Below are 10624 nucleotides of genomic sequence, written 5' to 3' on the forward strand. Positions count from 1 at the left end.
GAAAGCGGCAGTAACTTTTGGTGGTCTGAAAGTCATGGAAAGGCCAAGTAACAGGGTGTGTGGGCGTGGGGGCTGACGGGTGACATCGAAAGAGGTCAGGTTATGGTCAGAGAGAAGGAAACAGGAACAGAGATGGCAGTGCTTGGTCACAGAGTGAAAAGACATTAGGTGGGAGGAACTTCTCAGACTGTGAACTTCCAAAATACTGAGCTCAGCCAAACTGGGACAGAACACCCTTGATTTATGAGGAGATGTCCGTACCCCCTCTTGTCACACAGGTTTAAAGTTAGTGGCCCCAGATGTATTTGCCCAATTTCTCACGAAGCTCCTTGGTTTTGACCCCATAAATGATAGGGTTGAGCATGGGGGGGGCAAGGGAATAGAGGTTGGCCAAGATGATGTGAACATGAGTAGCAATTCCCTGACCGAACCGGTGGGTAAGGCTGGAAAAGAGGCAGGAAGCATAAAATGTCAGCATCACACAGATGTGGGCTGTGCAGGTGTTGAGGGCTTTCTGGCAGGCTTTCTTGGAGGAGATTCTGAGGACGGCCCTGATGATCAGACCATAGGACAGGACAATGAGCATGAAGTCTAACCCGATGACTACAAATGTTATCACCAAGCCATATGTTTTGTGAAATGTGATGTCCCCACATGATATCTTTGCCACAGCTATGTGCTCGCAGTACGTGTGGGGGATAATGCGGTTACCACAGTAGGGCAGCCTCCTCAGGAGCAGGGGCCCGGGCAGCATGAAGAGAAAAGCTCTTGTCAAACCCAGGAACCCTAGCTTAGCTATTCGTGTGTTGGTGAGGATGGTGGCATATCTCAGAGGGTTACATATGGCAACATAGCGATCGAAGGCCATTGTCAGAAGGACGGCTGACTGTATAGCAACAAATGTGTGAAGGAAGAAGGTCTGGGTGAGGCAGCCATTCACAGTAATAGCTTTCAAATTGAACCAAAAGATACACAGTGACTTCGGCACGACAGAGGTAGATATTCCGATGTCTGTGAGCGCCAACATGCAGAGCAGCAGGTACATTGGTTTGTACATGGTCTGCTCTTTGCCTACAACAAACAGAACCATGACATTTCCCAACAGGCCAATAAAGTAGGACAGAGTGAAAGGGATGGAAATCCAGAGCTGAGCAGCTTCCAGGCCAGGGATGCCCATTAGAATGAATGTTGAAGGGACAGAGGGGGTGAGGTTGAAAGCTCCCATGAGGTGGTCAATGTGTCGATCAGGCTCAGAAATACTCAAGGTGCCTGTGAAGGGAGAGAAGCACAGTTAGGTACACACTTTATAAAAAATACTATGGTAAATATTTTAGAGTTATTACCAATCTAATAAGGGCAGGTGAGCAGTGAGGTAGCAATATTTGCAGATGGCTCCGGATTATTTATGTCATAGTCAGGTCCAGAAAAGACCTGAGAGGGGGCTAACCAAGCCACGTGAATGGCACCATGATGGAAGATGAAATTCAATATCAATATCTGCAACGTGTATGTCCATTGGAGGGAAAAACTCGACCTCATCAAACATCTTACAAGGTTCTAAATTAACTGTATGAACTCAGGACAGGGATCTGGGTGTCATGGTACACAGCTCTGCTCACAGTGCAAGCACAGACAAAAACTATGCAAAACATTGGGATCCAGGAGGAGTGGGAAAGGGAATCCTACAGGAAATACAGTGCCATGAGATCAGTCAAAATTTCACCCTCAATCTATTTAGTTGAACAAAAATGATTAAGTTGACTTGATAACAATCTGTAAGTATGCGAACAAGGGACCAGTATTTAATAATAGGCTCTTCAGCCTAGCATACAGAGGTGTAACAGGATCCGGTGGCTGGAAGCTGAAGTTAAAGAAATTCTGACTGGAAATAAGGCCTACATTTTTTAAAGGGTGAGAGTAATTTCCCATTGGAACAATTTACCAAGGGTCCTAGTGGATTTTTCGTTATTGAGAATGTTTAAATCAAAGTTGGATGTTTCTCTAAAAGATCTGCTCCAGGAAAAACTTTACAGAAATTCTCCGGCCTGTGTTATACAGACTAGATGATTACAATGGTCCCTTCTGGCTTTGGAATCTACAGACATGTCCCCAGGAATCAGCTGGAGTCATTTTGCCTGCAAGCTCTGACCTGAGCTTATGGAAGGCATTTTTTCTATTCCTGACTCTTGAATTTAGCCCTCTGGGGAGAAATTCTCATGTGAGTGCTGCCCCTTTCAAATGTTATACTAAGTGTGTATTTCATGAGGCTGGATGAACATTTTAGGTGAGAAAAATAATGACTTCAGCCCATGAAATCTGGTACAATCCTTGCATTAATGGGTAACAGAGCTGAATAGCAAATGGTCCCAGAGCATCCTGGATTTAACATCTGTTTCCTAGTAGCCCACTGTTTCAGGCACCCACCAGTGGTTCCTGCATATGGCAGCTGTATTGAGCTAGGCCCTCACATGTCCCAGAGTTGCCCGTTCTTATTATATAATGTGCATACTTCTCAGCTTGTGAGTTGTTCCTATGTAACAGCCCCTGAAGCACCACGCAGTTTGTATGGGTGTAACAAGAGAAGTCGCATTGGTGCCTTGGCATATGCCACTTATGGGAGAGATTTATCACCAGTGAGACACAGTCACTGATTACCCCCCAACCAAGGGAGTAGGTGTAATGTGAGGTACCTCACCCACTACAGAGGAAGAATTATGGGGAGTTTGGGGCATCTCTGAGGTTGTGGGAGCCAGGGATGACTGGGGAGCATGGAGAAGACACTGGCGACCAGCGTACTGTTGGAATCGGGGCAGCCTGAGATGGGGACGGAGAGGATGGAGTATTTTGTGAGACTGAAGCAGCTGAGGAGCAAAGTGTGACGGGTTCCCCCCGGGGTGACACCTGGAACTGGGGAACCACTGAGCCCTCTGACTCCCCAGCCTGGGCTCCCTCCCTCAGTGTGCTGCTGTGACAAGCAGCAGACCTGATCCTGGTCCCACACCTCCACCAGCATTCGCACAGGCAGGGACACACCTACCCTGGTCCTAACTCTGACCACCCCAAACAGCCTGGCCCCCGCCTCCTCTATGCCCCCTCCCACTTCCCGTCCCCTGACTACCTCCCTCAGAATCCCCGACTCATCCAACCCCCCTAGTCCTTGTCCCCTGACCACCCCCTCCCAAGACCCCCAGGTGTAACCGCCCCCCCCAGAACCCCACCCCCTACCATAAAATCATAGAATATCAGGGTTGGAAGGGACCTCAGGAGGTCAGTTAGTCCAACCCCCTGCTCAAAACAGGACCAATCCATAACTAAATCATCACAAACAGGGCTTTGTCAAGCCTGACCTTAAAAACTTCGAAGGAAGGAGATTCCACCACCTCTCTAGGTAACGCATTCCAGTATTTCACCACCCTCCTAGTGAAAAAGTTTTTCCTAATATCCAACCTAAACTTCCCCCACTGCAACTTGAGACCATTACTCCTCGTTCTGTCATCTGCTACCACTGAGAACAGTCTAGATCCATCCTCTTTGGAATCCCCTTTCAGGTAGTTGAAAGCAGCTATCAAATCCCCCCTTGTTCTTCTCTTCCACAGACGAAACAATCCCAGTTCCCTCAGCCTCTCCTCATAAGTCATGTGTTCCAGTCCCCTAATCATTTTTGTTGCCCTCCGCTGGACTCTTTCCAATTTTTCCACATCCTTCTTATAGTGTGGGGCCCAAAACTGGACACAGAACTCCAGATGAGGCCTCACCAATCGCAAATAGAGGGGAATGATCACGTCCCTCGATCTGCTGGCAATGCCCCTACTTATACATCCCAAAATGCCATTGGCCTTCTTGGCAACAATGGCACACTATTGACTCATATCCAGGTCCTTTTCTGCACAACTGCTGCCAAGCCATTCGGTCCCTAGTCTGTAGCCATGCATGAGATTCTTCCGTCCTAAGTGTAGGACTCTGCACTTATCCTTGTTGAACCTCATCAGATTTCTTTTGGCCCAATCCTCTAATTTGTCTAGGTTCCTCTGTATCCTATCCGAACCCTCCAGCGTATCTACCTCTCCTCCCAGTTTAGTGTCATCTCCAAATTTGCAGAGGGTGCAATCCACACCATCCTCCAGACCATTAATGAAGATATTGAACAAAACCGGCCCGAGAACCGACCCTTGGGGCACTCCACTTTTTACCAGCTGCCAACTAGACATGGAGCTATTGGTCAGTACCCGTTGAGACTAACGATCTAGCCAGCTTTCTATCCACCTTACAGTCCATTCATCCAGCCCATACTTCTTTAACTTGCTGACAAGAATACTGTGGGATACCGTGTCAAAAGCTTTGCTAAAGTCAAGGAACAACACATCCACTGCTTTCCCCTCATCCGCGGAGCCAATTATCTCGTCATAGAAGGCAATTAGGTTAGTCAGACATGGCTTGCACTTGGTGAATCCATGCTGACTTTTCCTGATCACTTTCCTCTCCTCTAAGTGCTTCAGAATTGATTCCTTGAGGACCTGCTCCATGATTTTTCCAGGGACTGAGGTGAGGCTGACTGGCCTGTAGTTCCCAGGATCCTCCTTCTTCCCTTTTTTAAAGATGGGCACTACATTAGCCTTTTTCCAGTCATCCAGGACTTCCCCCGATCGCCATGAGTTTTCAATTATAATGGCCAATGGCTCTGCAATCACATCCGCCAACTCCTTTAGCACTCTCGGATGCAGCGCATCCGGCCCCATGGACTTGTGCTTGTCCAGCTTTTCTAAATATTCCCAAACCACTTCTTTCTCCACAGAGGGCTGGTCACCTCCTCCCCATGCTGTGCTGCCCAGTGCAGCAGTCTGGGAGCTAACCTTGTTAGTGAAGACAAAAGCAAAAAAAGCATTGAGCACATTAGCTTTTTCCACATCCTCTGTCACTAGGTTGCCTCCCTCATTCAGTAAGGGGCCCACACTTTCCATGACTTTCTTCTTGTTGCTAACATACCTGAAGAAACCCTTCTTGTTACTTACTCTTAACATCTCTTGCTAGCTGCAACTCCAGGTGTGATTTGGCCTTCCTGATGCTCTTGCATGCCCGAGCAATATTTTTATACTCTTCCCTGGTCATTTGTCCAGTCTTCCACTTCTTGTCAGCTTCTTTTTTGTGTTTAAGGTCAGCAAGGATTTCACTGTTAAGCCAAGCTGGTCGCCTGCCATATTTACTATTCTTTCTACACACTGGGATGATTTGTCCCTGTAACCTCAATAAGGATTCTTTAAAATACAGCCAGCTCTCCTGGACTCCTTTCCCCTTCATGTTATTCTCCCAGGGGATCCTGCCCATCAGTTCCCTGAGGGAATCAAAGTCTGCTTTTCTGAAATCCAGTGTCTGTATTCTGCTGCTCTCCTTTCTTCCCTCTGTCAGGATCCTGAACTCGACCATCTCATGGTCACTGCCTCCCAGGTTCCCATCCACTTTTGCTTCCCCTACTAATTCTTAACGGTCTGTGAGCAGCAGGTCAAGAAGAGCTCTGCCCCTAGTTGGTTCCTCCAGCACTTGCACCAGGAAATTGTCCCCTACGCTTTCCAAAAACTTCCTGGATTTTCTGTGCACCGCTGTATTGCTCTCCCAGCAGATATCAGGGTGATTGAAGTCTCCCATGAGAACCAGGGCCTGTGATCTAATAACTTCTGTTAGTTGCCGGAAGAAAGCCTCGTCCACCTCCTCCCCCTGGTCCGGTGGTCTATAGCAGACTCCTACCACGACATCACCCTTGTTGTCCACGCTTCTAAACTTAATCCAGAGACTCTCAGGTTTTTCTGCAGTTTCATACTTGAGCTCTGAGCCGTCATACTGCTCCCTTACATACACTGCAACTCCCCCACCTTTTCTGCCCTGACTGTCCTTCCTGAACAGTTTGTATCCATCCATGACACTACTCCAGTCATGTGAGTTATCCCATCAAGTCTCTGTTATTCCAATCACATCCTAATTTCTTGACTGTGCCAGGACTTCCAGTTCTCCCTGCTTGTTTCCCAGGCTTCTTGCATTTGTGTATAGGCACTTGAGATAACTTGCTGTTTGCCTTGCTTTCTTAGTATGAGGCAGGAGCCCTCCCCTCTCATGCTCTGCTGCTCATGCTTCCTCCCGGTATCCCACGTCCCCACTTACCTCAGGGCTTTGGTCTCCTTTCCCCGGTGAACCTAGTTTAAAGCCGTCCTCCCTAGGTTAGCCAGCCTGCTTGCGAAGATGCTCTTCCCTCTCTTGGTTAGGTGGAGCCCATCTCTGCCTAGCACTCTTCCTTCTTGGAACACCCTCCCACGGGCAAAGAATCCAAAGCCTTCTCTCCGACACCACCTGTGTAGCCATTCGTTGACTTCCACGATTCGACGGTCCCTACCCCAGCGTTTTCCTTCCACGGGGAGGATGGACGAGAAGACCACTTGCACCTCAAACTCCTTTATCCTTCTTCCCAGAGCCACGTAGTCCTCAGTGATCCGCTCAAAGTCATTCTTGGCAGTATCACTGGTGCCCTCGTGGAGAAGCAGGAAGAGGTAGCGGTCCGAGGGCTTGATGAGTCTCGGCAGTCTCTCCTTCACATCGTGATTCCTAGCTCCTGGCAAGCAGGCTTCTGGGTTTTCCCAATCGGGGCGGCAGATAGATGACTCAGTCCCCCTGAGGAGAAAGTCATCCTCCCACCCCCCTGTTCTCTGTCCCCTGACTGCCCCAACCCCCATCCACACCCCCACCCCCTGACAGGCCCCCCGGGACTCCCATGCTTATCCAACCACCCCTGTTCCCTGTCCTCTGACTGCCCCGCCCAGAACCTCTGCCCCATCCAACATATAATGTGTATGATAATCAAGGTGGGCCATTTCCAGCATAAATCCAGGGTTTAACAAGAACGTCTGAGGATGGGGTGGGATAGGAAAAAACAAGGGGAACCTATTTAGGGAATATTTAGGTAATAGGTTCCCCTTGTTTTTTCCTACCCCACCCCATCCTCAGAGGTTCTTGTTAAACCCTGGATTTGTGCTGGAAATGGCCCACCTTGATTATCATACACATTATAAGGAGAGTGAGCACTTTAGATAAGCTATTACCAACAGGAGAGTGGGTTTGTTGTGGGGGGGGAGAAAACCTGGATTTGTGCTGGAAATGGCCCAACTTGATTATCATACACATTGTAAGGAGAGTGATCACTTTAGATAAGCTATTACCAGCAGGAGAGTGGGATGGGGGGAGAGAAAACCTTTTGTAGTGGTAAACACCCATTTTTTCATGCTTTGTGTGTACAAAAAGATCTTTTGTACTTTCCACACTATGCATCCGATGAAGTGAGCTGTAGCTCACGAAAGCTTATGCTTAAATAAATTGGTTAGTCTCTAAGGTGACACAAGTACTCCTTTTCTTTTTGCGAATACAGACTAACACGGCTGTTACTCTGAATTTTATTGTAGAAACAGTCAACTCACCAAAATCCCACTCAGCAGAGGAAGGAAATCTCCAGACTGCGAAAGAAAGGCAGAGCTGTGATCATCAGTGTATGAATTTCACGTCTGACATTCAGTGTGCTGGACAGCGACCTTTATGATTCCCCTGTGCAGTCCCTGTGGACTCTCAGGTTGGCCTGGACTCCCCTACAATTCCCTCGGCTTCTTGAGCAGCAAGAACAGCAGAAAATAGACCCTGGAAAACTTCAGGTAAGAGCCTCCCAGCAGAGTGAAGAAACGATTCTCTGATACCAGGGGCTCAGATTGTCAGGGAAAACTGAGTCTTGCAGACTTGTTAGAGTGGCCCAGCACTACTGAAACCCCAGAGAGAAAAATAAAGGGCAAGGCTTAGATGTACTCATTTATCTATCTGCATTTCCATGCTGCTGCCCATTGTCATAGAATCTGAGCATCTCCTCCTCTCCTCCCAGCGGACAAGCCCTGCACTGAATCCCTGGCAATGCAACATGCACATTGAAAGGTTCTGGCAAATCCTTGTTTCAAACACAGAGTAATAGCCCCTCCCATATGATAGCCTCTCTCTGACCGAGGACTACACAGATTGCCCCTACTTAGTCATAAACCCGCCATAGTGCAGTATCATGCCATGGGCAGGAGCAGCTTCCTGAGTCCCTTCAGTGATCAGCATGTGCCCTGAAACCTGCGGACTGCTAGAATCACTGCACCAGCTGTAATTAGGATAGGGAGGGTTGAGGGAGATGTTCAGAAGCATAGATGTGAATTAGGTGCCCAGTGTCCATCAGCATTCAGTGGGATTCTGGTGCCTACTGCCTTCGTGCCTTTTTACAGACCTAAAAGTCACAATTCTTCAACAAAAAACCTTGAAAAACAGACTCCAGCAAGAAACTGCAGAACTGGACTTTCACACTGGACACCATTAAATTAGGCTTGAATAAAGACTGGGAATGGATGGGTCATTACACAAACTGAAACTATTTCCCCATGCTAATTTTTCCCCTACTGTTACTCACACCTTCTTGTCAACTGTTTGAAAAGGGCCATTCTGATTATCACTACAAAAGGTTTTTTTTTCCCCTGCTGATAATAGCTCACCTTAATTGATTTGTCTTGTTAGAGTTGGTATGGCAACCCCCATCTTATCATGTTCTATCTATCTATCTATCTATCTATCTATCTATCTATCTATCTATCTATCTATCTTCAGACTGTATTTTCCACTCCATGCATCTGATGAAGTGGGGTTTAGCCCATGAAAGCTTATGCCCAAATAAATTTGTTAGTCTCTAAGGTGCCACAAGTACTCATATTCTTTTTGCTGATATAGACTAACACGGCTACTGCTCTGAAACCAAGTAGCCTTCTTGTTACCACTGCTGTACACTTCAACAACTTTTTTGTCCCGTTAACTCCTTGAGCTTCCTCTGAAAAAACTTGCCAGGTTTAGGTACTAAGGTAGGGTGACTTGTTTTGAGACACTGACCTAGCTTGCTGGGCCACATATTGCTGTTTGCCCGTACTTCGCAACATACAACACATTGAGGCCTCGGTGCATCATTGGACCCACTCCATGCAAAGCCCAGTTTGAAATGAGCTGCATCATATTTTCAACTTCTGCATTTTGCTGGAACCTCTGCTGCTTCCTTCACTTTGGCTTGTGTTGTACGCTTTTCTCCCTTGGTCACAAAAGGATTTATGTAAGCTGTGTTTCACTATAAACGCGCTGCTGCTAATTGTTGTAAGATTCTTTTTAAGTACTTGGGGTGGAATCCACACAAGTGACAGATGACCTGTCACAGTTGCCAAGAGACCCTGCATGGGACGAGTGTAGAGCCCTGAAGAGCCCCTGAAGAACCCCTGAAGGGCTGCAGCACTCGCTGTCACCCCACACAGATTGAGCCTCGCTTTACACATTCCCACACCTCCCATAGTCTGAGAACCGCTTCTCGAAGCAGATCTGAATGAAAGCAACTATCCAGGAAAAGAACAAGAAATGTGGTTTGGAACGATTGGCTAGTTTTTCAGCTCGTTCATACAAATCCTCATCACTTGCATAATTAAGCATATTTGTCTGAATGACGCTGAATTGATCGGCACCTACCTGTCAGCTTTGAAAGTGATTGGAAAGCTGTGCGTTTATTATATTGAGACACCTGTAAAATGTGGTCATTTTGAAAAATATTTCTGAGTTGGCAAGTCGTTCACCTTTTGACGACTATTGTTCCAGTTGGTTGGCAGGGGAGTGCCGCCTAGGAGTCAGGGCTTAAGCCTGTGATGTGCAGACGCTTGTTGGTAGAGGAGGCCAGGCCCCTCCAGCGCACTGGGCTTTGACCCAGGGACCTTTGGGGGGCTGTCAATACTCTGACAGCTGGGAATGGAAAGGCGGCATGGCTGGTGCATGGATCTGTCATTTGGAGAGGCTGGCCAAGCACTGGAAGCTCCCCTGGTGCCTGGATCATGGCTCCACCTCTGCCTCCTGTTCCACCTCCGTTCTGTATGGCCCCCCTGCCTGCCACTGCCAAGTCCCTCCCCTCCTCTATTTCCTGTCCCACGTGGTCCCATTGCCCACCAAATTCCTCCACCCCCCCCAGCCAGGACCTCCACCGCTCACCATTAGCTGAGTCCCTACCTTCTCTCCTCAATCCCCTGTAACCCAAGGCCCACCCTCCAGTGCCCACCGAGTCCCTCCACACCTGAGACCCCACCACTCGCGAAGTCTCTCCAACTCTGTGTGAGGAAGTTTCGAATTGATTGAAAGGGCACTTGAATATTTACTGAGCAGTCCATCAATGCCTTCTGGATCACATTTTAGCCCTGCACCTACACTTTTAGCTATATCCATTGACTGGGATGAAAACCTATGATTACAATCACGTAACAGTGCGTCCAACACAGGAAAATACAGCTATCTTCCCCATTTTCCTTTAGCATTCTCATTTTTCACTGGCTGATATTCTCATTCTCTCAGTGTGCTTGTAAGAACTATACAGCCAAGAAAGGCTGTTTTTTCACAGGTTGTTTGTGAGCAGACTCTTTCTCTACACCAGGGGTAACAGGGACATCATGCAGTTCACAAAACTTTTGGGCTTCCTCCAAAAGAGCATCCTGCTGAGCTCTGGTTGGCATATGTTCCAGCGCTTGGACAGTTCCCTGCTGTACACTGCAGACCTGAG

At 47.8% G+C, this 10624-nt stretch overlaps 1 protein-coding gene across 1 annotated transcript; it reads right to left on the reverse strand.

Moving 5' to 3' along the window:
• Positions 1 to 286: 286 nt before the first annotated feature.
• LOC141981030 (olfactory receptor 52D1-like) lies at positions 287 to 1469 on the reverse strand. The gene is made up of 2 exons (XM_074942846.1): positions 1448 to 1469; positions 287 to 1269 (listed from the first exon to the last, which is right to left on the reverse strand). Exons 1-2 carry the CDS (start codon positions 1467 to 1469, stop codon positions 287 to 289), a joined length of 1005 nt encoding a protein of 334 aa, XP_074798947.1.
• Positions 1470 to 10624: the final 9155 nt, after the last annotated feature.

This window comes from Natator depressus, chromosome 1 (assembly GCF_965152275.1).
Source record: "Natator depressus isolate rNatDep1 chromosome 1, rNatDep2.hap1, whole genome shotgun sequence".
Taxonomy (NCBI): Eukaryota; Metazoa; Chordata; order Testudines; family Cheloniidae; genus Natator; species Natator depressus.

What these genes read in the sequence shown, in the direction of transcription:
- LOC141981030 (XM_074942846.1), bottom strand. Translation starts at nt 1,469, where the DNA reads ATGGTGCCATTCACGTGGCTTG. An exon ending in GGTGCCATTCACGTGGCTTG is followed by an intron (nt 1,270 to 1,447) that starts GTTAGCCCCCTC and finishes CTCCCTTCACAG; the next exon opens with GCACCTTGAGTATTTCTGAG.